This window comes from Cervus elaphus, chromosome 23 (assembly GCF_910594005.1).
Source record: "Cervus elaphus chromosome 23, mCerEla1.1, whole genome shotgun sequence".
Classification (NCBI taxonomy): Eukaryota; Metazoa; Chordata; class Mammalia; order Artiodactyla; family Cervidae; genus Cervus; species Cervus elaphus.
Window position 1 is genome coordinate 77,303,048 of NC_057837.1, and position 27,459 is coordinate 77,330,506.

The following is a 27,459-nucleotide window of genomic DNA, read 5'->3' on the forward strand; positions in this document are numbered from 1 at the left end:
CCCTGCTTTTATAAGTCAAATTGAATACCAAGGCATCTAAGACATTAAACTTCTTAAATATTAACGCACACTTCTTTTTATTATATTAAAATCAGGCAATGGTCTGACAATAAAAAGGCTGCTTATGGAATACTGTTATGTTAAACTTTACTTACAGGATGTTAAACCCTTAGAACTAAGGTTTCCCCCAGAAAAAAGATTAATGGAAACATCAATTGCTTTTCAGACTTGATAGTTGCTGCTGCAAAAGGTGGTTTTACACAGACACTAAAAAAAAAAAAAAAAAAACCCTTGGAACACAATGAATTGATTTTATTTCGGTATGCATCCACATCTCAGCATTTAGTGGTCCTGAACAGAAAAGTGGAAAAACGCAGCGATTCGCCAGGAATTTCGGGGATCTGCTGTGCACACCGAGTTCTTTCGTAATCCCTGCTGAGGACCAGGAGAAGCAGCAGCACCAAAACCAAAGTATGCACCGAATTCAAGGTTCTTTTTGTTCCAGTTGTCAGCTTCCAAACTAGACCCGAGTGGACTGAAAGGATGACCCAGTGAGAGCCCTGTTTAAAACTTCTTCGATTTTAAAAAGCCAAAGCCTTTACAGGAAAAGAGAACAATTCATTCAGAGGGATCGTGTGTGCGCACAAGTGTCTTCTGTGGCCTTTCTCCAAGTTTAACCACCACGGAGGTCGTGAGCTGGCAGGTCTGAGTAACCCCGGTGACTGTTCTTTTCACCTTATTGAAACCTGAGCTAAAGAAACGCATCAGCGGATGGTGACAACAGAGGGTGGCAAGGCTGAGAACCCAATATTCATTTCCCAGGCTGGCGGAGAGTAAATAAACTGTGGTTCCAAGACTAAATGAGGGGAGGTCAGAGACTTTCCAACCTTACCTGATGGCTTCTGGCCAAAGCAAGGAAGCGTCATGGAAGTGCTGGGTGGCGGTGCAGAAAGGGACTTGAGGAGGAAGGAAGGAAAAGGCAGCACCCCTCGATTACGGTGGGGGGAGAAGATACGGGGAAGCCCTGAAGTCCTCACCAAAGGCCGATCTCAGAGGGGAGCAGAGGGCTACAATCTATGCCTCGGCCACGGGCGGCAGTGGAGGGTGGGGGGAGGAGGATTGATGGCTTGGAAGGGGGGCGTCACTTAAGACTCAGAGAGAGAGACCAGGGATGCAGACAGAGCACCCCGCTCACCATCAGTGCCCCCCAGGCTGTGACCTGAAACCTTCACGTCTACTCTAAGAAGCCACCCCTAGCTGGAGGGCTGTTGCAGGGAGGGGGAGGGGAGGGGAGGGGGGAGAAGGCAGAGACCCCAGGCCATGGAATCAGCAGCAAGGTGATTGTGTGATGTGTCTTTTCACAGTTGAGTTAGATGTGCCCCACCGGTTAGGATGGGAATCAATTTAAATATAACTTTCTTGATCCCAGAAGTTCAACTATGTGGACAGTGGTTACACTTGACAGGATGATTTGTTATAGCACAACTTATATATTTCAAATGGACAAAAAAATTAGTATCATTTACAGTATCTTAAGATAAACTGCCTTTGAATGGGAGCTTTCTTTCCAGTACTTTGAGGTCTACAAGACGAATCTAGAAAATTTACTACTGTGGAAAATGAAGACTGCTTAAATCGAATGGGGGGCAGGGGAGGGCCTGTGGTTTTTCTTTTTGATTAATTGCTGTAACACTGTCCTTCAGGTGGCTGAGGGAGTTTCATATTTTCTTTAGACATCATTAGGCGCCGAAGCTCTTGCAGGACAACTTTGATGCTATATGAATTCTGCCATTTTGCTAGCACTGATATGGCTCTTGGGTCCACCTACAGAAAGGCAAAGACAAAACAAATTACTGTCAGGCTCTCAAACAAAAGGAAAGCTGTGCGCTGGAGCTAAGCTACAGCAGAAAAGGGAGTAAGAAGCATTTTTCAGGTTGAACACGCTGAGAGACGTGCGGAATGCCCAAAGGGTCCCCCCAGACAGTCTGCTCTTCCCTTTTCGGGTCCCAAACCCTCACGGTCTAGAAGGAGCAGATTACGGATAAGTAAAAGCCGCTTTTACAGACGAGGCACCGACACTTGGTGAGACTCAACTGGGGAACGACGACCTCGCCTGCTCCTGGGCCGGCTGTGGCCACTGCTCGGGACCTGTCCTCCCCACTCTGTGCCCAGGTGGCGGGCGATGCTCGGGGCAGTAGGGAGAGCAAGGCAACAGCGGCCCGGACCCCAGCTCCACAGACCACGGCCTGCCCGAGCCACGCCCTCTCAAGTCAGCACAGCACCTCCTGGAGAAACGCCCCCAAGTGGGAGCTTCTCTGGGGTTTAGGATTTCAGGTGGGCCTCAGAGGCAACACTGACCACAGCAATAGTCTCAGCTCTTTTCAGCTTCCATTCCAGTCTTCTGAATACCTCAAAACAGAGGGCTTAGGAGCTCCTGTGACGCTAGCACGCAAGCACCCTTTAACACCCGCTGCTCTCCCCTGGCCAAGACGGCAGCCTCAGAGGCTCAAAAGCCTTTGGCAAGCGACGTATGGGGGAAGAATTTACCAACTCTGCTTCGCTTTTATAGTATATACTGTTGTGTTGCCATTATTGCCTTCTTGTGACAAATGAGACTGGTTTCCATTTAAGGTAGTGAAAAAGGTAGTAAAAATTAGTTAAAAAAGCAAGGCCATTACAAGGAAAAAGTAGTATATCCCCGTGGTGCACAAATAAGGCCCGTGGAGAGAAGTATGGCTTTGGGAGCAGTCTTTCCCCTCTCTGCCTCAGTTTCCTCACTGCTACCTCTTGGGGGTGTAGCGGGACTGAAGGAGCTCTCGTCTCAAAGTGACCGGCACAGGCTGAGTGATAACAGGCCAGAGCAAACTCTGTACAAGAGGTGCTTGAACGCAGCTGGGGACAGGCCCTCACTCCCAAACGGCACATGCGCGTCCTCGGTACATGTCGTCACCCAGGAATCGGGGAACAGATGGGATCAGGCCCCAGTGCCCCAGACATGCAGGCACAGAGCGGTTTCGGGGAGCCCCGGGGGACAAGGAGGGGCAGCAGAAACAACTTACCACTCCATTAGAACTATTAACTCCATTCATATTAATTTTTGTTACAAATCTTACAAAGGGGGGTGCTTCTGGGTATTTAGGTCCACATTCTATTTTAAGGCTGTATATTCGGTTTTCATAAATTGTCTGGAAAAAAAAAAAGAAGGTATAGCCATGTCAGGCAATTACAAAGAATTAAAAACCACACAACTTCTGAAACCCCGTTTATTCCCGATGCAGAGCAGGTGCGTCTACGGCCACCACACAGAGTCCACTTTTTGTTTGCTAAGTTAGTCGTCACCATCTGAATCCCGGCTTTGGGGGAACACAAAGCAGCCAGGAAATCTAAGCTGGTGTCACTGAGGTTGTACGGCAGTATCATCAGGCCCAATCAGATGGCCTTGCTTTTATGTTCACTTGTCTACACTCTGGGAAACGACGTGCAAGAGGCAGCCTTCATTCTGGGACGTCACACCAATGCCTACTCATGCTGGGATCATCAGCCAAGGCACTAAATACCACCACGTACAGAGTGAAGAACAGGCAACTCCAGAGAACTCTGAACTCAAGCACAAGTGGGGGTGGGCAAGAGACAAGGGTCGCCTCCCACGCCTCACCACCGGGGCGCGCCCTGCACGGGCCTCAGCCACGGGCACCGGCCTCCCTCCCTGCTGCCTTTAGGACCACCAGAGATGACCGGCATCGAGGAGGTGGGGGGCACCGAGGACGCCAGACCTGCCCAGGAGAAACGGGCCTTCTCGGAGCGCCAACTGAGCCCCAGCTGAGAAGCCCCGAGTCCCACCTCAACGTCAGGGAACTGCTCCCTTTTCACTCCCACCCGGTGAGCTGCAGACTGCGCTGCCTTCTCCAGGCGGCTCCTTCCGCCTAGACCGCTGAGCCCCCACCTCAACCACCTCACAACCTTTGAGACCCAGTTCAAGCATCACGTAAAACAGAAGGCTGGTCACGGTTTCCTTATGTGAAGCTGCGTCATCATCATTTGCGTGCCTTAAGACCACAGCAAAGCGCGGCGGACACCTTCCGGTCTGCTCCGGGGCCCTCTCGGGCACCCGCGCCCCATGCTCCCCGCCTGCTGCACAAACGGCCCCTGTGTGAACAGTGACATCTAGCGGCCCTTGGGGGGAACACATTAAGAAAGACGATTTAAATGCTTGAAAACATTCCGTCTAAAGTAGTGGCCCGTCCCTAGCTTAAAAACTGGAACATATATTTTAAGATTCAGAAGGCAGTCATAATATTCCCATAGAAGATTTTCACATCCACTTAACAGGGACCCCAACCTGTAACAAAATCTCAACTCAGGATTCCCCCCACCCGCCTTTTCCCCTGGTAGGCGGAGGCGGCACCATCCTGCAGTTACAGCAACACTCGCAGCGGGCCGTGACTCCGTCCCCCTCACTCCTTACCCCAAGCGTCCGCAGGGATGCACACCACCCAACCTTCCTCTACCGTCTCACCTCCTCCAGATCACCCCCAGCCTCTGCCTTCTCTCACGCCCCTACCATCGGCTTCCCAGGCAGCTCTGGAAACTGTGCCTGTGGCTTAACCCCTCCAGTGGCTTCCTGGAGACCCCAGAAAGGCGGGCCCAGTTCCGGGACTGGACCCCGTGCAGCCCTGCCCTCCTCTGCGTTTTCTTCTCCCCCCTCATCCGGCCCCTCCGGCCTCCTCGTCACACTCTTCAGACACGCTGGGTTCTCGCCTTGGGTGCTCATACCAGCTGCTCCTGAGCCCCGCGGCTCAGCCCCCATGCGTGCTCCCAGACCCCTCATCTGAAGACTGACGCCCAGTCACCCGCCAGACACCCCTCCCTAAACTCAGAACAGGGCGGGCAGGGGCCTCAACCGGACTGGTACTCATCTGTTTGATGAGTTGAATGAATGAATGAACATTGCAACTTTTCCGTAAACCTGAAAGTATTACACAAAACAATGAATGTTTGCTTACTTATCTATTTATATTGCAATACAGTTGACTGACAGTTCCAGGCATACAACGGTGATTCAATACTCACTCCATTTAAAGTTACTGTGAACTATTGGCTACACCCCGTGCCATGCAATATATTCCTGTAGCTCATGTATTATACATGGTAGTGTCTGTCTATTAATCCCTATCCCTATCTTTGCCCCTCCCCCCTTCTCTCTCCCTACTGGTAACCACTAGTCTGTTCTCTGTATCTATTTATTTCTGTTCTGGTACATTCATTTGTTTATTTTTTAGATTCCACATAAAAGTGGTTAACATACAGTATATGCCTTTCTCTAACTTATTTCACTAAGCATAACCCCCCTCCAGGTCCATCCACATAGTTTGAAATGGCAAAACTTCATTCCTTTCAAAGTGTTTTTAAGACATGTGAGATATGAGAAAATGAAAAAGATACTGGCTGCAAAAATATGCAAAGCACAAAGTCTAAATTAGCATATACATAAAGAAGATGACATTAGGTGAGCGAGTCAACCACTACCCCGTTCAAATCCTATAGTTACATAAAAGGTGCGTTCAGTGTACACGGTGGGCATGCGCTGTCAGAATAAAGGCCGAGGCCTCTAAGAGGGGAGACGGGGTACAGCCTGCGAGGCTCTCCGTGACGGAGGCCAGGGACAGGCCGTCATGTACAGGAGGAGGTGTGGGAGGAGACACAGCAAACTACTGCTCCCAGTCAGTCTGGGGATGAAGGTGCGGATTTGAAAATTAGGGAAAAGCTGGGGAAAAAAGACACCACACTGGGTATTTTAACGAAGAATTTAATGTAGGAAATCGGTTAAACAGGTATCACTGGACTGAAAAAAGTTTTAAAAGAGGAACCTGAACAAACACAGAGGTAATGACTGCAGGGAGAAGATACTACCTTTGTGTTAGTTTAGGCTTATTGCCTTTGTTCCCCTTGAAGGCTGGGGGACAAAAGAAGAAAGCTGTAGTTGATCAGATCTAGAGGCTCGGAGGAAGAAGGTTCCAGAGTTGAACCCAGGTCTCTGAGGAGGAGCTGCTGTGAGGCTGCTGCTGGGGGTGCCCCCAAAAGCTGGAAGCCGGGACCCACTGCAGATGCCAGGATGAAGGGCTATCACCAGAGTGGCGCAGACAGAACAAACAGGAAGGAACAGGAAGGAACAGGAAGGGACTGTCTCTCTGCCTTTCAGGCTCTCTCTCCTCTGTGTCCTCCCCTGGAGCCTAGCAGGAAGCCAGCTGACAGAGGAAACAAGTAGCTCACAGATGCCAGTGCCAGGGTCCAGAGCAGAGCAGGAAAGGTGGGCTTGGAGCTCACCACCCAGCACCTGCGCAGGCCACTCCGGACCGGGACAAGACAGTCTTCCTCTGCACAAACACTCCGTTCCCATCAGTCAGGGTATCTAGGTGAGCCAGAGCCTCTGACGGCAGTATTCATTATTCATTTCTTGAATTCAATCACAGTACCACCTGAATATTTTACAGCTGAAGACCTAAGTTGCTGAGTTGACCGCACAATTGCAATAAAAAATAAAAAGGCGAAAGGAGGCCCTTCCCTTCTGCTTTCTGTTCCCAGCAGGGTCACTCTGGCCTGAGGCCCCCATCCTGGCAGCGAGGGCTGTCTCTGGGCTAACCCCTGGCCGCTCCAGGCTCCTCCACCCAGCTCTGTGGGCCCCACAGGGACCAACAGCAGAGGGTGCCTGTCCTCCAACTGATCGGTTTCAGTGGTCCTAGCCTCCCCTGACCCAGCCTTCCAGACCCAGGCCGTGGTTATTCTTTAGTGTTATCTGTGTTCTCTTAGCAGGCTTTTTTCCAGCCCAACACCTATTTGATTAACTTCCTATATTAAATTATCTCTGTTGAAATATTGAGTATGGTTTCTCTTTTCCTGACTGATACCAAGAATTAAATGGTACAAAGTGAACTGCTTAATCTGAATCGTTTGAAAAACTATGAGAATATATTCACATATCAGACATGTAACCGAAAGCTTTTAAAAAGGAGACAGGTCAATATATACTGATATGGAAAGATGTCCACCATTTGTTTAGATTAAAAAAAAAAGCTGCAAAACATTAAGCATAGCAAGGCCTCATTTTTATTAAAATGGTTATGTATTTATGTTTGTGTACCCACAGTAAATGCCAGCAGAAACACACCACACACCACGTGATCAGCTTTTATTCCGTGGAGAGTATAAGGAAACGGGGAATGGATCACTGCCCTTTTACCTCACACACTCCTGTAATTCTGCTTGTTCCTAAGTGTGCACAGAATACTTTTAGATAAGTATGTGCATGAACATACTCCTAGGCTCTAGCCCACCCATAAAAACACCATCATGGGGCACTCCAGAGGCGTCACAGTGCTGCCCAGCCAGGGCGACCCCCGGCCCTGTGCCCCTCCCGAACTGGTGGGAGCCAAGCGGCACCTGGAGACATTTATGACTGTCACAACCCCAGGGATGCTGCTCAGCACCCTCTAATGACAGGGCAGCTCCAAAACTAAGAACGACCCAGCCCAATATGTCAACAGTGCCGAGGCTGAGAAACTCTGCTCTATTCCCTGGCTACCATTACCACCCCACGGTCAGAGTAGAAATCTGCTATGTGCAATCCTGGCGACAGACACGTTTGCCGAATTTTGCAAGGGGCACTTGGACAGGAAGCTTTGCTTTTAGGTTTGGAAGACTTGCTTTACAAAAAGAAAAAATATACATACATATCTATTTTCAAATAGCTAACACACTTATATGATTAAAGCACACTCAAAAAGTACAAAAAGGTATTAAGAAAAAGTCTCCCTTCCCCCCTGGCCCTAGCGAGTGATTCCTTTTGAAGAACGCAACCACTGACATCAGCTTCTATGTTTTCCAAAGTATTCTCAGCACACTGAAGCACAAGTGGATCCACCTCTTCCTCCTCCCTCACCCAGCCTGACCCCAAGTGACAGCATGTTCGGTACACTGCTCTGTACCTTTTCTCCACTTAAGCATCATGGAGATCACTCTGTTTCAGCACACATGAATCTGTCTCATTCCCCTGAAAAGCGAAACAGTACATACTATGGTCTACTGAAAGACACTGAGGTGGCTTCCAATGTTTTCCTAGTACTGAAAATGGTGCATGAGATAATTTTGTACATATAGGATTTGGGGCAATACACTCAAGAAAAGAGTAAATCCCTAGCAGAACTGCTGGATCATTTGGTACATGCTTTTTAAACACTGGTGGAGGATTTTGTTGAGTAACACAACGACAACAATATAACAGGGAGAGGAGCTCCTCTGTTCTGTTCAGATGCTGTAGTAACGAGGCTGACACTGCACTGGCACAGCATATGCCTTGGGACGTTAACCACAAAACAGACAGGTCACAGGAAGCGCCTAGAAGCAGGTAGTTCCTTTTATGTCTTTGCTTTTAACCTTAGGGAACCAGGGCAACAGAAACTGCGCGAGTAGAAAGACACAATAGTAAGAATTGGTGAAGATGGAAAGAAACGGACACCCTCATGCACGGCTGGCAGGAATGTAAAATGGTGCAGCTACTTTGGAAAACAGTTTGGCAGTTGCTTAAAATGCTAAACAAAGTTATCGTATGATCTAACAATTCCACTCCTATGTATGTACTTAAGTGAAAACATCTGTCCCCATCAAAGCCTATACACAAATATTCACAGCAGTAATAGGCAAAAAGTGAAAAAAATCCAAATGTCCATCAATTAATGGATAAACAAAACATGGTATATCCATTAAAAAGGAATATTATTCAGCCATAAAAAGGAAAGTACTGCTAAGTGCTGTAACGTGGGTGAACCTTGGAAACATCATGGTGAGTAAAAGCCAGTCAAAAAAGGCCACATATTGATTCCAACTACATGAAATGTCAGAATTGGCAAACCCATAGAGACAGAAAGTCAGTGATTGTCAAGGGTGAGGAATGCGAGGGCGGAGGGCAGAATGGGAATGCCTGCCGATGGGCGTGGAGTTTCTCTCCTGGGTGATGCACATGCCCTCAAGTTAATGATAGTTGCACAATGCTGAATATGATTAAAAAACCCCACTGAACTGAACACTTTAAAGGTATATTCTATGGTAAGTGAATTCTCCAGTTGTGAATTATGTCTCAATTAAAAAAAAAAAAGATGTAAATGATACATGGGAAGTACCTTGCATACTGTAGCTACTCACTAACAGCTTCCTTTGGAAAGAGGTCAATTGAAATTCAGGGTAATCTAAAGTGTTTTAGATGGAATAGGATACTTTTAACAGAACTGAGTGTTCATTTTACTTGTTCATGTGTTTGTGTAAGCATGTAACCCAGTGGTACCAGAGTGTATTCACTCAACACACTCAATCGTGGTATAATTTAGTGTATTCACTGTTGTACACTGGTTCATTCTTACTACGTTAAAGTCTGAAACTCGGTCTGTTGATTAACAAATCTGTGGAACAACTGCCTCATGCTGAGTCATCTCTAGGTGTTCTGGAGAGTAAAGAGGAGGGAAGAATAGTTTTCATCTTCAAAAGACCTACACCATTCTTAGGAAAAGATGAAATGCAGTGAAGGAAACCATCACTGTACAAAGGGCTTTCAGAGACAGCAAGAAACGATCTGTGTGAAGACAAAGCCTTCTGCATCGGTTTTCCCTAGCACTTATGAGATTCAGAAAATCCTGATTTCCATAGATTAAAACAAAAAAAAAAAAATCAAGAAATGAGTAAAAACAGATTGCACATTTTTTAACCACCCCCACCCCCGGCAAACAAAACTACAGCGTCACAAAAATGACTCAGAAAAGTAAATGGCAAAGCCAGTCATTCACCCTGAGCATCCATGATAATCTACGATGAACAACAGATTGTCCTAACACTGAGCGAGCCCCACACTCTTCCTTTCTCAGCCAGGGCCACATCTCACGTGTCTTTCTACCTCCCGGAACTAGTGCAGAGCCTTGCACGAGATGAACAGAATGCCTGACTATCCTCAAGCACAAGCAGACACAGGAAAGGGCCTGCTACGCTTAAAATCTCCCACAGCTCGTCTGAAACGAGTGTCACATTACTGGAATCTATCTCTTCACTTCCACATCAAATTATTTCTTAACACTAGATGATTCTATAATGGGAACAGCTGAAAACTCAAAATATAAATAGGAAGGAGACAATATAGGCTAGTAGTTAGGAATACAGGCTCTGGAATGAGACCTGGTTTGGGAATTATCAGCTACGTGACTTTGTGCAGACTTCTCCAAGTTGGCTTCTTCTGTAAAATGGAATGCAAGTACACAATGAGAGCATCATAACAATGGGCTCCTGTGAGAATTAAATGGTGTTTCTGGGGAGTTGACTACATGCCATAAAAAAAGGTTAGCTGGCATTACGAAGACTGGGAACTCTTGCTAATTACACAGCTTGAGAGAGGTCACATTCCTCGTCCCCATTGTCTCTGTCTTCTTTGCAAAGGTCTCTGGGCTCAACAGTGCCTGGAACAGACCAGAGCAGACCACGCAGGCAATGACCCTTTGCTGAGTGGTCCAACGAATCAGGATACAGATACATGACAGGACTGGGAAACAATAAATAAAAACCACAACCCAGAAGGCTTTCCAAAGTTCATTTAGACCCTGTCTTCAGGAATGTTGGCTGCATCTGGAGCCTTGTTATTTGATAAGCCCAAGAGTTTGTTCTAAACTACATCTAAAGGTATAATTACCTCACTCAAACCTCACTGTCTACATTGTCATGTAAATTCACACTATGAGTCGGAACAGGTTTTTGCTTACCATTTAGAGGGATTAAACAGCATCAGAGGAGGTTCAAATATATAAACTGAAACTGGTCAAAAAAGAATAGCCACATTTCAGAAAATAAACCATTGGTGAGCTTTTCCCGTGATAAGGCTAATGGTTTTTAAAAGGAGGCGCAGTGAATGTAAGACATTGACATTTATAGCCGCAGCTCGACGCTTACTCTTGGAGGCCCAATTACCATCCCTGTCCATCTGGTAAGTGTCATGTCTTCGTCATCTTCTAGACCCCAGCTAACTGTGCCATCTCCTACTCCTTTCTGGCCTTCTTCGAGTTCTTCCAACAGTCGGAAATTGCGAGGGACTTTTACTCCTAAAATAAATGGAAAGAGATTCAAGATACTAGCAACTCCAGGGGAAGTTGTAAGCCTAGAGCTAGTCACTTATTATCACTACCTGACAACACAGATGCTTACATGCAAAAAACTGCTGTAAGTTGTCACGTCTCAAGCTTGCTGCTTACGAAGCTATCTGTATCGACGAGCACAACCAGAAGGAAGGGGTTCGTTACCGGTGAAGTGACGACTAAACCAGGGCTAGGTGACGGAACCAAGCACCCCGCCCCCATCCCTGGAGCTCTGGCAAACTTCACAAAGGCTTTACAAGTCAAAATGTTAATTTGGGCCCATGAGCTTGAGATGAAAACCATAAATAAAGTGTTAACAAACGTGCCCTGGAAGAACAAAGGCTATTTCTTTATTTTATGCTTGCTCTACATCTCTGAGTGTAAGGCTGTGCTCCTTTGCTGGAGTGACTCTTAAAACTACCTCAGAAGGAACGGCTGCCCTACTGGAGCACGTAACAACAGTGTCCCCGTCATCAACTCAAGAGTCAAGTGGAGGCAGCACGGATGAAAATGTTCAAATATTTAAGTCATAGTTTCTCTCTTGTGGAAAAGCTAAAGGAGGGTAGCCGGCTCTCTGCTTCACCTGTTTCTAAAGTCCCCCAGGCTCAGGGGAGCAGGCACAGACCCCTCTCACAGGTTTACACCACCGCACCCGAGCTCAGGCTGAGGCTGGCACCGCTTCTGGGTGTCTTCCAGAACAGAGTCTGGGTCTGGGCGTCAGGCGGGAATGCTGTTCTCCCAACCAGTCCTGCTTACCTGTCCCCCACCTCCCCTGGCACTCAGACTATTTCCTCTGGAAAAACTCGGGATCCAGGCAAGTTACCAGCTTTCTTTACTGAGCCCCCAAGGCCAGACTCTCAGAGCCAAGCAGCGCTTCATGGATGATTGTGAAGAAAGACCCACTTGGAGGGACTCAAAGCTGTGGGAGGAGTTTCCAGTATATTTTAGTATTTTCCAAAGTGCAGAACACGTTACTATTAATTCAACTGGAATAAATATCCGAGGACATCAGATACTTCCCCAGGCACCGGGAAATAAGCTGTGAATAACACAAAAATGCCTGCCCTCATGGAGCTTACATTCTAGAAGGAAATACATGCAAATTATTAGTATGACAGATGCTGGTGTTCTGGAGCAGAGAGCACTGAGGAGGGAAGTTACAAGTTTAAACAGGGAGCACAATTTACTGGTAGCTGAAGGACAGTCTTCCAGGCAGGGGCAGAGGTCCTGAAGCACAGCCTTGCCCAGAGAGTGTCAAAGAACAGCAAAGGTGCCAACTTAGCGAAAACCAAGTCAGTGAGATGGAGCATTAGTAGGAAATCAGGGGTTCCAACCGTCAAAAAAAACCCTGGAGCTGTGAACAGAGGAATGACAGGATCCGGCTCGCTTTTAACAGGATCCCTCTGGCTGCCGTATGAAGAACACAGTGAAGGGAGCTAGGGCAGAAACAGGAGGCTACGGCAGTAATTCCAGCAGAAGATGGCAGGTGATAGAAGTGAAGGTGGTGAGAAGTTCTGACATTTCAGAGGTCTGAGTGGTGAGATGTGTTGTCAGGCTGCCTACGAAGTGTGACAGAAAGCAGAGTCTATGGCCCCCAAGCTTTTTGAAGATGGTACATGAGTGAATACTTCACTCTACAGTCATGTATTTATTTTTGAGAATAACATATTTAGGGCAAGTAATATGATACTAATTTTCCATTTATGACAATGATAAAATTTTCCTTTTAAAATAAATATAAGCAAAAGAGTCAGCTGACTGAAGATAAATATTAAACAGCACAGATGGTACTTGAAACTTAACAGAAAAATCCTGAAAGCATTCCTGAATGGCCCATTTGGAAAACACTAGCATTTTTCACCCACAGACTAGCCAATTGGATTATTTAGCTACACTGAATAATTAAGTCTCCTCCAGCAAACACAAAACTGAAGGATGTTTTTGATATTATAAGCAAAAAGCCAGACAATACAATGCCTTTTGTTTAGAAAGAGTTAAAATTGTTAACAATCCTAACTAATTTGGCTCGGGGAGAAAAATCACTGTGCATTACCACCGTTATTACTACTGGTTAATTTATAACCCTGCACTAATAAAAATGAATATCCCAACAGCACGGAGTTGTACTGATAGGAAGACTGATAAATATCTGAGGTACCTGTTCACAGATGGGGTGATGGGCTGAATTGTGTCCCCTCAAATTCATACACTGAAGCCCTAACTCCTGGCATCTCAGAATGTGCCTGTATTTGTAAACAGCCAAGAAGGTGATTAAGCTAAAATGAGGCCACGAGGGTGGGCCCTAGTCCAATCTGCCTGGTGTCCTTATTGGAAGAGGAAACTCAGGTGCACACGGAAACAACAGGTATGACACTTGTATGGAGCCAAAGCCACACGAGAACCCAGTGAGAAAGCAACCCCCTGCAAGTCTAAGAATCGAACCCGCTGACACTTTGATCTTGGACTTCCAGCGTCCAGAATTCTGAATTTCCATTATTTTAGCAACCCAGCCTGTGGTACTCTGTTCTGGCAGCCCTAACAAACTAATACAGACGTTAAGTAACATCTTAAGAAATTTGGAAACGACAGAGACTAAGATGGTGACAGTGATTATCTCTGGGTGCAAGAATTATGGGTGACTCCAACCCCCTTTCTATATTTTATGACTAAAAACAAAACAAAACCACGATTGTGGAATTTGATCAAGAAAACACTTAGGAACCATGTCAACCAAAGCGCACTTGCTCTCTGCTTTGCCTGGAACGCCTCCCCCAGGTAAGTCGCATTGGTCATGCTCCCTCACCTTCTCCAGGCCTTCAGTTACTTGGCACCTGACTGAAGTAAGGACTGAGGATTTCCTGAGAGGGGGAATCTCACTTAACGGTATTCCCTAAGAGACTAACTCTCTAAGTGGTATGTGTTTTTTAGTGTTACCAAAACTTGTTCAAGTCAAATGATCAACAGCAAAGTCCAGTAGCTCCCATGGCTGAGCCCTTCATCACTGAATGAAGTTATACATGTGACCTCTATTTCAACTTACTCTCTTTGGCAAGGTAAAAAATAGGCGTTTTATTTTTTTTTTTGGGGGGGGGGTGCTGCACCAGTTTGCAGGACCTTAGAGATTGAACCCAAGGAAGGTCCCAGAAAGCACTAAGTCTTAACCACTGGAGCGCAAGGAATTCCAAAAAAAATTGTGCTATTTTTTTGGTGTTAGATCTTTAAAGTCAGGTTAGATTGATTATTTCAGGTGTAACTGTTCCTCTTGTAAACTTCAGCAAAGAATATCCTTATGGCTGGAAATGTTCCCTCTTCATCTAACAACCAGGTTTAAGTAGGAAATCCTTTTTCTAAAAAAATTTTTTGGCTACACCACTCGGCATGTGGGATCCTAGTTCCCAACCAGGGACTGAACCTGAGCCCCCTGCGGTGGAGCACCGTCTGAACTGCTGGACTGCCAGGGAGGTCCCCCTGATTAGGAAATCTTCATCCAAATGTCACAAGCTCGTTGCTATTAGTTTCAAAGCAGGTAGTGAATTCAAGTTATATCTTTCTGATGCTTCATTGTTTTTACTGGTGAAGTAGGGAAAAATATTATATTAGTAAAGAATCTTGTACTTCCAGTAAGTATTTCCACTGGATTAGACATTCAATTACTTAAAAGCGTGCAAAGCCCACATACACAACTGAACAACAACAAAAAATGAGGCAGTTAAATTTACTTTAGGTTAGTATGTGGAACAGTAAGTGAGCACCACAGAGGACAGAGTCAGCTTTTGTTACTTCCACACTGACATTATAGGATGATTCAGTTTGAGTCAATTATGAAACAGGCATTAAAACAGCTTAATAAATGACAAACTTTGGATTGGTCAGTACCTACTAGGCAGTCTAGAAATAGTCCAAGCAGGAGCTGGAATATACATATAAATATCAGAATAACTGTAAATATACTGATTAACCACAGTAACCATTTATTCTATCTAAATAGCAGTTCTCAGCTTTTTTGGTCTCAAGACGCTTTTATACTGAAGATTTCAAAGAGCCTTTGTTTATGTGGGTTATAGCTATTGTTATTTATCAAATTAGAAAATTAAAACTGATGAATTGTAAAAATATTTAACTCACTTAATAACTAACCACAACAAACTACTATGTGTTAAGATAAATAACAAACAACTATATTTTCCAAAGAGCAAAAATAAATTGGTTAGAAGAGTGGTACGGCTTTGGAAATTTCTTTAAAATGTCTCGCTCAAAACAACAGGGAGTGTTAAGAACTGACGTGAACTGGAGAATACATGTCCTGTCTAGAGTCACTTCTTTGCTCTAGCCATGTCTGTGGTTCAGATTCTGCTTAGGGGCCACCATTCTGCAACATCTGAGGTCACCTAATTGTTCTCACAAACCCCTTTGAGCCGTAACACGCGAGGTTTAGCTCAGAGGATGTTTTAAGCCTCTCAGGGTGAGAGGGAGTGAAGGCTGACAAAGGCTGTGATCCGGCACTGGGCAGTTATGTGCTCAGCTAACCGTTATTCAGCTAAACCTTGAAGAATTCAAGTCCACAAAGTGGACAGCTTTTCAAGAGGGCTGTTACCTTTTACTTAATTTTCCCTAAGCCATAAATTTATTTTCACTCAAAAACTGACTAAAAGCCTGGCGAAGAACAGCCAGCAGAAATCAGGAACTGAAAAAACATACAAAGTATGCAGTGATTCATTAGCTTTTTCTGAAATTTAAAGAGAAGTGGCTGATGAGGACCTGGTTAGCTGACATACTGAACTCTTATAAGGCAGGAGGAGAAGGGGACGACAGAGGATGAGATGGTTGGATGGCATCATTGACTCAATGGACATGAGTTTGAGTAAACTCTGGGAGTTGGTGATGGACAGGGAGGCCTGACGTGCTGCAGTCCATGGGGTCACAAAGAGTCAGACACGACTGAGCGGCTGAACTGAACTGATCCAGTAAAGAACTATCTAGGGTTCCATGTTTCACGTGTCTAATTCACGTGTCTAAAGTGAAAGTGAAAGTGAAGTTGCTCAGTCATGTCTGACTCTTTGCGACCCCGTGGACTGTAGCCCACCAGGCTCCTCCTTCCATGGGATTCTCCAGCAAGAATACTGGAGTGGGTTGCCATTTCCTTCTCCAGGGGATCTTCCCGACCCAGGGATCGAACCTGTGTCTCCCACATTGCAGGCAGACACTTTAACCTCTGAGCCACCAGGGTCTAAAACTGTGTCTACACGTGTCTAAAACTGAGCTCATTCCATGTTCACAAGCAAAATCCACACATTTTAGGACCGCAATTTTGAAAGTTGGCTAGGCTTTTTAACTGTTTCTTAACATCTCCCTACCCATAAACTTGTCAGTAATATATATATATATACACATACACTTTTCAGTACAATAATTACCAAACACTCATCTCACACTATGCTAGACCTTACAAAGGCTATGAAAGAGATAAAAAACAGGAGCCTCCCAATCAGAGTATGCAGTCTCACTATGGAAACAAGATACACACACATGAAGTCCAATAAAACAAAACTATTAAAACATACAAGAGAAATATAGTCATAAGACAATGTTTTTTTAACCTTTGAGAGGGTCATAGACCCCTCGGAATATGATGAAACCTAAAGAGGTGGGGCTGTGTTTCTAAGAGGGACTGGACTTTATCCTGAAGGTAATTAGTGGGGAGCTGCAAAAGGCTCTGAGCAGGGCAAGAGATAAGGCAAATCTCCCAGGTAATGTTCAGGATGTGCTGAAGGATTAGAGGCCAGGTGAAGGATGTGTTACTCTGAACATCCAGGATACAAAGGCAGAAGCATCTGCTTGGAGTAAATACTGTGACAACAGAACAGATTATCAAACAACTTACAAGCTGAGGTAGGTGGGATGTTAAGAGATTTAAGGTAGCACATATTAATTTCCATGACTGTGGTGGTGGCTCTCATTTTTATAACGAGATATTAAAACAATTGGCCTTTACATGGTAGGCTTTAGATGAATATTTGTTGAAAAAAAGAAATCGAGCAAAGAATAAAAACGTATGCACAACCCATTTTATAAAAGATAAACAAAAGTCAACCCCTGCTTCCCTGTACGTCTCCCCGACCCAGGGATCCAACCCGCGTCTCCTGCACTGCACTGAAGGTGGTTCTTTTCCTCTGAGCCCCCGGGGAAGCCCCTTATATGTGTATACTCACATAAATTATCTTTAGATGCCATGGAAAGTGAAAAAAAGGACAGTGTTAGTCAGTCAGACTCTTTGCGAACCCATGGACTGCAGCCTGCCAAGCTCCTCTGTCCATGGAATTCTCCAGGCAAGAATACTGGAGTGGGTTGCCACTTCCTACTCCAGGGGATCTTCCCGACCCAGGGATCAAACCTGAGTCTCCTGCAATGTGGGCAGATTCTTTACCATCTGAGCCATCAGGGAAGCCATGAAAGTAGAATCACAAATGTAAGGATATCTGGTTGACCACTCTATTTTGAAAAGCCTGGTCAGAGTAATGGCAAAGTTACCTCCCACAAGCAAGAATCAGAACATAACTTTAGAGAAAACTCTACAATCTCTCAGCAGAGGATTAAGAGCACAGACCTAGGCTCAAGTCCACACTCCGCCACTTTCTAGCAATCTAGCTGAGGGACTGTGCAAGTTACCCTGACCCTCAGCACAACAGGGGTTCCGATACTCCTTGCTTCTACGGGAGGTGAGGAAGAATCAATGAGCTAAAACCTATAAAGCACTAGGTGTTATGCCGGGCACAGAGACTGAATCACCTCCGTTGGCACACCATCACAGTATAAAAAACCCTCACTTGACCCCATACCCCCTTCTAGCTCCTAGCTCATTTCTTCGCTTGTTTTAAGCAAAAAAACCTCAAGAGGGCTGTCCTGACTCCTTGTCTGGAGTTTTTCACCCGACCTGCACCTACTCCACTTGAGGTTCTCTAGCGAGTCACTCACCCAAGCCGCTCCGAGGGGCACCCCTAGCCAAGCCCTGTGACCGACGCTCAGTCCGCGCCTCCCGTCCCCGGAGCGCGGCTGGTCCTGCGCCTCCTCCCTGAGCCTCGGGCTCTCTCCGCAACCGCACGCTAAGGAGCCTCATCGCCGTGACCTCCTGCCACTGGCTGCCCGGGCTCCGTGCACGGCTCACCGACCGCTGTTTTTCTGTCTCCTTGACTCCCCAAGGGATCTTACCCAGGCCAAGGACGCTAATAAGTCTCCAATTTATATTTCTAATTAACTGCCTAACAGATGCCTAACAGGCCTCTCCAAGTTAATTCCAAACAAAACTCCCTGCACTCCTCAAAAACAAAACTACCCACCCTCGATCTCAGTGTGTGGTAGAGGTTTCCCAGACTAGAAACCTCGGAGTTACAGTAAGAAATCTTTCCCTTACACCCCATATTTAACCCGTTTCCAAATATATCTCCAATACGACCATCTTCACCACGCGGACCACAGCCACTGTAGCCCGCACCGCCCCAGCTTCCTGACGGGTTTCCTCATCTCCCTGGTTTCTGTCTGCAGGCTATTCTCCACAGTGAGCCTTTTAAAGGTAAGTCAGCTGCCATGGCTCCCCTCTCACCGCCCTCCACCGGCTGCCCTTCCAACTAGCCTCAAACCCCTGAGTTCACCCCCAGAGCCCTGCTGACCTCCCCAACATCACTTCCTGCCTCCCTTCCCTTGCTCCTCACCCTCCTCCAGCCATGACAGCCTCCCTGAGCTTTCCGAACAGGCCATCTGACGTTGCTTTTGCACTTCATGCTCGCTCACCCCAGAATTCTCTGTCCCAGAGCTGGGCATGGTGGGGGGCTCCCTTCATCTAAAGTCTAACTTCCCATTCCCTTATCATGCTCTATTTTTCTTCACAGCATCATTACCACTCGGCATTTTCAATGTACAGTATTCATTTCCACTTCATTAGTTGTTTATTGTCTGTCTCTCCCATCTGAACATAAATTCCCTGAGAGAAAAACTTCTGTTTTGTTCCCTACTGAATTTCCAATACGTCAGAGTGCTCTGCCAAAGCATGTACTCAAATGCCTGCTGAATGAATGAATGGGTGGCTGGGTGTTAGCTACGGATGTTGTCTGAGAATGAGTAATGCTCAGTGTCAAAAAATTCTAACTCTGGTTTATTTCTGGAAGCATGGCAGGGAAATATTCACAGCACTATTAAAAGAGAGTCTAATATTATAAAGATTATCCAAGGGACTAGTATGGATTTTAAATCACCCAGGAAAGTTATATGTTACATTTTGAACGTGACGATATGAAGAAGAAACACCTGTCTTCAATGAGGAGCTGGGCAGTCAGAGGGCCTCTTAGAGCCTCTCACACCCCACCCCATGGTCCTTCACACAATGACTGTGCTGTATCTTTTCTTTCTCTTTAAATTTCATTTTCTTTCTTTTTTATTGTCTGACTCACTCTCGAAGCTTCTCAAGTTAAGAGTTGTGACTCATTCAACTCTACCTCCCCAGTATGTGGTATGCTCCATGGCATGTAATGGTACTCAATTAATGCTTCCTGACTGAAGAAAAGGCAGTACCTCTTCCTTTTCTACTATAACCTCTAATATGGTCTACTGTGGCCAAAATACTGAATATTGATACTATATAACTGAGATACCAAAGGTTCTTTATTTTGAGGTTATTAAAATTTGATAAGTAGTTTTATTCTTTAATGAAGTGTGATCAAGACTTTTAGAGAACCTTTTTTTTTTAAAACAGGGAAAACTGTTTCTCTCCCCAGACCACACAAATCAAGGATACTTCATTACAAATTGAACTTTGCTTCATTAAATATATATGAAAGCATGTTACTGCTATTTCAAACCATTTAGAAACTGCTTACAAAGTTAATACACCAATATTTTCTACAAAGCAAGAGCATTTAGCTCTGAACAGCCTGACCACACCCTTCTTCCAGAACCTCAGCGGCTACTCCAGGGATAAAAATCCAAATACTTGTCAGAGATCCTACAGACCTTGTGAGTGTATCAGTCACTTCATCCCATCCCAACGGGAGAGAAGAAGCTCAAAATCATGATATGTTACTTTAAACAAAAGACTTCAGTGAATATATTAAAAATTAAATCCTATATGTAAAAAACCAGAAGTATTAACAGGTTAGAAAAACTCAATAACACTGTAACATATTTTCTTCCTCTGGCACTTAATCCAGTGAATTAACCCAAATTTTAAGATTCTTAAAATTTCTAAAATTTCCTAAAAGTTCACCTAAAAGGCAGCTGAAGAAACAGCTTCAAGAGACAATACCTTTACAAGAGTATGTAAAAATGGACTCTTGTTAATCTTAATAAACTCTAACTATTCAAAGGTTAACTATGAAAATGTTAAGATAACTTTATCAAGGTGCTAAAATAACACAGCAATCCAAGATTTATAAAAAGAAAACATTTGTTACTGTTACTTCAGAATTCTTCTTTCCAGAAGGATTTTTCCTGGATCTGTGTCAGTATTAAAAGTCAGCCAGTTATTCTCTTGGCTAAATATAAACTGAAAAGTCAGCAGCTGCAGGATATCACAAAGAAAAGATGACAACCAGGTTAAAAAAGCATGAATATTTGATAGGGTTTTACACCATGTCCTAGTAAAACATTTAATGCAGTAATGTGAATCACAGCAACATATTAAAATATTTGTGGTACAAAAAGAATTTTGAAGCCCTTTAGAACGTCTTTGGGAAAATCACTGCCACACAGTGGCAGGCACCTCAGCAGGTCAACCTGGAAAACCCTGGCCTGGTTTGGGTCTGGATTTAAAATCGCAGCGCCTCCCAGGTCTCTCTGGGAAGAAAGCTACTAGCTGAAACTGACTTGGTTGCCCATTCAGGGAAGACGGTGAACTGAGCTAGGCGTTTGGTGATGCTACCATCTGGGAAAATAAGGATGCCTGGAAGGTGAAGCACCTGGATTAAACGTTCCTGACATAAAGTGAGGGGGCAGGTAACTTGCATTTCTGAACAACCGGCAAGTGAAGTCTGGGTGTCTACTTAGGGCCTGTCCAGAGGAGGAGATTTCTTCTCTCCTTCTCCACAGCAATGATTCTCGAAGTACGGTCCCCAGACCCGCAGCCTTCACGTCACCTGTGAACCCACTAGAAGTGTGAATTCTCAGGCCAGACACCAGAACACTACCGTACAGAATTATCGAACTGAAAACTGAGGGTAGAGCCCAGCAACCTAACAAGCCCTGCAGGCGATTCTAACGTGTTCCAGTTTGAGAATCACTCATCTAGGGGAAGAAACATCCCCCCTTCTATCATCCTTTAGAGTCCAGACGATGTGACAACAAACAGCTGGTGACAAAATGCAAGACTCCATGTTTCTCTGCTGTGAGGGTGATGGAGGCCAAAGATCGTATTTTCTCTGAAAGGGGTGGAGACAAAGAATCAGGTGTGGTAAGTGTCTCAGGACGTTAGGGAAGGAGAGGACAGAGTTAATGCTATCCTAAAGTCCCTCTCTGTAAGTACCAACTAATCAGGGCAAGAGCTCTCCTTTTTGAAAGGCTGAACAGGCATTTTTGCTTCTGTCCTTTCAGATTAGTTCACTGCGACACTTTGTGTTTGTTGAGCATCTACTATTTGCCAGGGACCATACGAGTGCTAGGGACACAGCAAAGAGCAGGGCAGAATCCTGGCCTTCTGGAAAGGCCCAGGAAATATGCTTAGAAAAAACACTCCCAAACAAACAAAAACACCCCGAGAAACCTTCAGACAAGGTTAAGCACTTCAGAAGAGAACAGAACAGAGCTGTGATGAATGAGAAGACTAGGCCGAAAAGGGTGGGAAGGACGGCCTTTCTGGAGAGCTGAGACCTGCAGGGGGAGAAGCAGGCAGTCACGTGCAGGCCAAGCTTCCCAAAGTGGAAGGGCAGGAGCAGAGGGGCCGTACCACGCGAGGTCACGGCAGGCAAGGCCACGACCATGGCGGGCCTTGAGGGCCATGGGAAGAGAGATGGATTTTTTTCTAAGCGCAGCACGAAGGGCTTTCTGCTGGGAGTGGCAGGTTCTGTTTTCTTGTCTGTGAGAAGTCATTCTACTTCCTCTATAGAGTATGGATTGGAAAAAGGCATGACTGCAAGCAGGAGGCCTTTGCTGTCTTCTAGGCGACAGAAAGGTGGTTCTGGTCGGAACCACTGTCTCAGTGGCAATAACGCTGAGACAGAGGAGGAGGATTTGGCGTCTATTCCTGGGTTACACCTATGGATTTGCACAGAGTGAACGTGACAATGAAGAACGAACCCTACTCGGTGTTATTATTATCCACCCATGAAGGAACTAATCCGCCAAGGCAGGAATGTCAACAGACCTGCCAACGGCTGAAGGAACTTGGGATGCTCAGCTGGAGAACAGGCAGCGGGGGCTGGAAAATGCTACTGCGGCCAAGGGCATGCGCCTGGAGCAGAGCTGGCACAGCTCTGTACCCTGGTGCCCAAGTCACTGGCTCTGGGCTTCAGGCAAGTCACTTCTTCACCCTGGGCCTCAGCTTCCTCACCTTCACAATAGATGCCTGCTTCAAAGGCCTACTGTCAGAAACAAGATGATGTATTTAATATAGTGTCTAGCACACAGCTAGCCCTAGAAATGCCATTTAAAAAGGAGTTTGAAGGCCTGCATGTAACTGAAGACAAGGACTGACAGACTATGTACATGACATCATGGGGCCTGAAACCCAACGAGGGTGAGTTATTGAGTGTAAAGTACAAGCAAGAGCAAGCAGTGGCCTTCACTCTCATCAGACAGCACACAACCCAGAATGGGATAAGAAGTGGTCAGGGATGCTAGGAAGAGTTCCTGCTACAGGCGGCACTAACTTCTTAAAGCCCATTCTCACCAAGATTAAACACGCCAAGACCAAGGAAGCGCTCACGGGCAAACCCACGCCTTTCCATCTCCTTCCAAAGGTGCTGGAGTAAGCTGGGAAAGGAGCCGGAGTCAAAACCCCTGGCTCTAACCCTGAGGGTCACCATGCCTCGGCCAGCCACCAGCTCCCTCGGGAATACCATGGGGCCACCACCTCCCCTGGAGAGCGCACCGACTGGGCTGTGGAGAGCTGAATGAGATGATGTAACAGGTAAGTCAAAGTAGAGGAAACCCCTAAACTATTATACGCAATGCAAAAGTAATAGTGTTAACATCTCTCCGTCACCCAATGTGCTGCTCTGTACTTCCCTGGGGACTTTCAGAATTAGAGACTTGAGGAAGGGGGAGAGAAAGAGAATACAGTGGGGGGAAGAGGGTGGTTTTAAAGCTCCTGTGAAGGGGAAAACCATGGCCATCACACCCTGGCGATCCCTAAGAGGAACCATAGGTTGTTCTGGCCCAACACAGCGTTTCCTTCCATCACTGGGGCAGACCGGTATTTCTTCAACTGAGCACCACATGACGTTCTCTTGAAAGCAGAGCCCCTGTCGTACAAAAGGCACTTACCTACAACCGGCACAAAAAGACGCTCACCCAGTGAGATACACGGGAAGGAGACCAACTAAGAGACCACAGGTTCTCATCTGCCAGCTCCAGCTTTCTGGGGAACACTCTTGAACGGAAAGGAAGACTGTAACCTCCACCGCCCATGTGGTGACATGCTCCTAAGAGGGCTGTGTGTATGAGGCCTCTCCAACACATGCAGATTTAAAATGTAATGGGTTTACTCTTCTAGCACTACATTTTTGGTTAACTGTCAGGGTAGCCTGTGGGATGCTGGGTCAGAGGAAAGACCTGGCTGCCAAGGCCTTGCAATCTTGGTCAAGGCAGGAGGAAGTAACCTGTTATGACACGAGCATCCTGAGGATTCTGGTGGGTTTTTCACAGTTCCACCCTCTAAGATCTATGCAGAAATCACACACTGCAGAAGCAAAAGAGGTAGAAAGGTGTTGTCAACAAGTGTTGAAAGCAGTGACCACAAAAAACTAAGTTCAGCCCTTACAGGAACTCAAAGGCTTCACAGCTGTTTTCTGGGACCCAGGGACACAGATTAATCAAGAAGTTGTTCTAAACCTCCTAAGGAAGGCCTCAGGGCCCCTGACCACACCTGAAAGACTTCTCAGGGTTAGAAAGCAGAGGGGCCTGTACACTTATTTTAGTTTAACCCAGCGGTCTGCCCCAGGTCATAGCAGTATCTTTCTGCTTCCCACTTTAGCACTCTACACTCTTACTGCCTGGGAGTAGAGGTCAGATCTTGTCATTCTTCTCTTTTTAAGACCCTCATTCATTCATTCACCAAATATTTCCTGAATGCCTACTTTAGACCAGGTGCTTGTTCAACAGCTTCCTTTCACACTGAATACAATCCAAAGCCATCTCTCTCTAATCCATTTCTTTAACAAGCTTCCCTTGCACACTGAGGTCTTTGGTTCTTTCAACCTGCCAAGTGGGTTCTTGCCACAAGGCCTTTCCACTCACTGTCCCCCAGCCCCGGCCTGTGATATACACCACCGGCTCCTTCCATCATCTGCTTCAGTTCAAATGGCCACTCTTAGAGAATCCTTCCCTGACCACCTCTCCGGACAGCACCACATTACACAATTTCCTTCACAGCGTTTACTGCTATCTGAAATCTTAATTATGTATTCCTTCAATGGGCTTCTCCTTGACTAGAATAGAAGCTCTTCGAGGACAGGGTCTATGCCCACCCTGTTCACTCTCCATAATGGGCATAGCAAATTCTTAACACACAGAGAAAGGAATTCTGGGAAGTCCAGTTCCAGGGCATCTCAAAACCTGCTCCCTGTTATCTAAACCATGCCCAGTGCTCTTGTATGCCACTAGACAGCAGCTGATGATGTTTTATCTGATGACCACAGCTTTTATGAAGCACTCGTCAACTGGCAGGATCTCAAGAAGTTAGAATTAAGTAGCTGTTAAACCGGATTATAGATTGCCAATCTCCAGTCACTGCCAAGGAGCTGAGTGGCAAGACCGTCGCAACAGTGGCGGCTACGGGCACAGCTGTGTGAACTGTGAAGTCCCCAGTTCACAGCCACCCGGCCAGGCTGTTACTCCGCCGAGAGGAGCCTCACGGCAGTCTGGCCTGACTCAGCCCCTCTCTTCTGAGAAAGTCTGTGGCAGTCTCTTGGTCAATGAATTGACTCAGCACTGTTCCAATTGAACCCAAATCCAGGAAAGGGAGGTGTGGTTTCCTCTATCCTTCAGGAAGACCCCACGGCTTTCAGTGTAAAAGACAGCTTGTGGTAGGTGACTTTGGTCAGACCCTGACTTCCAACTCCTTCCATGCCCACTTTAACAATCAGACAAAGACGGCCCCTTGGGATACTAGAGGCGTAACATCCGGGGCGGACAGACTCCCTTACCCCGCTCGCTTCAGGTCACCAACCTCTCCTAACAGTGCTCTGAGGCCTCACACAGCTGGAGGATTTCAGTACCCAGCCGGTGGTCCTGTCTGTTTCCTCCATCAGAGGCCGCCCATGCTCACCTCATTTGGGAGGACTTCTTTGGTCAATTTCACTGCCAGACAACTCAGGGGACACCCTGCTCACCAAAAGGGAGACACTCTGTCACTCCCAAATCCTGCACTTCCAGAATCTGACTCTCTCGCCTCACTGGCTCCTCTGGGGGACCTTCCCCAAACAATCATCACCCTGTCTCCTCCAGAAGGCTCCACTTGAGTCCATCCCTGATCCCCAACTGTGAATGTTCACTCTGAAACAGATTCCTTCAGGACATGATCCTCTGGAGCATCTTAGCGGAGTACAGAGCAGGGAATCCAAAATAAATGCAGCTTCCCTTTACCTACCAGGGTCTGGAAGAACTCCCCCTGGCCCAGAGTGCAGCTCCCTGAATCCCTCTTGCACCTCTACTTTCTTCTTCCTTTCCCATTTAATTTATTCCTCTCCCCATGCCCATCCAGCCACTGGGGAACTTCTGAGCTGAACCCCCATATGTTACCAATACCTGAAAGAGTGGAAGAGAGAGAGTCTCCATAAGAGACACTCTTAAGGTATGCTTCCCTCACCCAAATAAAAGAGAAGATTCTTCTCTAAGAGGAACATCTCTGAAACCTGATTCCCAGTCTCACTCACTGCATGCGGCTTCCCTCAGTAGACCCTTTCCCTAACAGACACCTCCAGGGCTCCCAACTCATCTGTTCTTCACCCAGGATCGCAAGCTTCTACCAACCGCCCTACTCAGAGCTCGCCTCCTAAAACCTAACATCTATCTCCTCAAATAGGGGCCTGGTAATGATCGACTTCACTTTCACTTTTCACTTTCATGCACTGGAGAAGAAAATGGCAACCCACTCCAGGGTTCTTGCCTGGAGAATCCCAGGGACGGGGAAGCCTGGTGGGCTGCCGTCTATGGGGTCGCAGAGAGTCGAACACGACTGAAGCGACTTAGCAGCAATAATGGGGTCATTGCACTTTCAGCTGCTCCAACCAAATCCCTCTGGAATCTGAGAAATCCCTCTCCCCTTCTCACGTATCCTGTGGAGATGCCCCTAATCCCAGCTCCCCCACCGCAAAAGCTGCCATCCCAAGACGCCCCCGTTTTAATCAGCGTAAAAATTTTCCCAGCTAACCCAATCCCCCAAACTTACACGGATCATGCCCTTAACCAACGGGGCATCCTCTCAGTCACCCCTCAGGATCCCGTTTCCTTCCCTCATTCTTCCTCAGGGGCTTCTCTGAAGTCAGGGCCAAACGGACATCCCAAGGTTCCTCCCCCCGCTCAGACACCCAGCATTCAATAAAAGACTTCCATCTCTTTGGGGGCGCCTCCTCGTCCTCTAGGGGACCCCTCGATCTCGTCTAAGGAGCCGCCGGCCCCGACTCCTCCGGAGCGGCCCTGGGCTCGCCCCTCCCCCGCTCCGGCCCTTCTGCAGCGCCGCGGGGCCGGGCCCTTCCTCTCCGCAGGGCCCTCACGCCGCCCGGGGGAGCCTCTGCCTCACCGCGCCGCCCACAGGCCCCTCAGGCCCCCGCCCGTGCTTCCGGCCACCGCCTGCTCCTCCTCCCCGCTCAGACCGCCCGCGTCGCCGCCGCGGGGCCCGGCGGACAGCGGCCCTGCAGAGGCCCTGGCCCCGCAGCAGGGGCCTGTGCGGGTCTCCGGTCCCCGGCCCAAGCCCATGCCCCCGGCAGGGCCCGGCACCCCCGCTCACCCGAGCCCGTGGTGGCTGCCATCTTGCGTCGCTGTCGCTCAAAGGCCGGCCCCTTCTTCACCCCCCACCGGCCCCGGGCTCTTCTGCGCAGGCGCATGCGCAGGCGCGGACGCCTCACTGACGCTTGCTCCGCCGGCCGCTCGACCCGTTGCC

At 46.9% G+C, this 27,459-nt stretch overlaps 1 protein-coding gene across 5 annotated transcripts; it reads right to left on the reverse strand.

Moving 5' to 3' along the window:
* Nucleotides 1-53: 53 nt before the first annotated feature.
* On the reverse strand, nucleotides 54-27,459 carry UBE2V1 (ubiquitin conjugating enzyme E2 V1). Of its 5 annotated transcripts, none has more exons than XM_043884868.1 (4): nucleotides 27,307-27,459; nucleotides 10,978-11,126; nucleotides 3,060-3,185; nucleotides 54-1,824 (listed from the first exon to the last, which is right to left on the reverse strand). In XM_043884868.1, exons 1-4 carry the CDS (start codon nucleotides 27,401-27,403, stop codon nucleotides 1,678-1,680), a joined length of 519 nt encoding a protein of 172 aa, XP_043740803.1. In that variant the 5' UTR covers nucleotides 27,404-27,459; the 3' UTR covers nucleotides 54-1,677. The 5 variants fall into 5 exon arrangements, with proteins under 5 accessions (XP_043740803.1, XP_043740802.1, XP_043740805.1 ...); XM_043884867.1 differs by having other exon boundaries at nucleotides 10,996-11,126; nucleotides 27,307-27,458; XM_043884870.1 differs by lacking the exon at nucleotides 27,307-27,459 and adding an exon at nucleotides 26,749-27,055.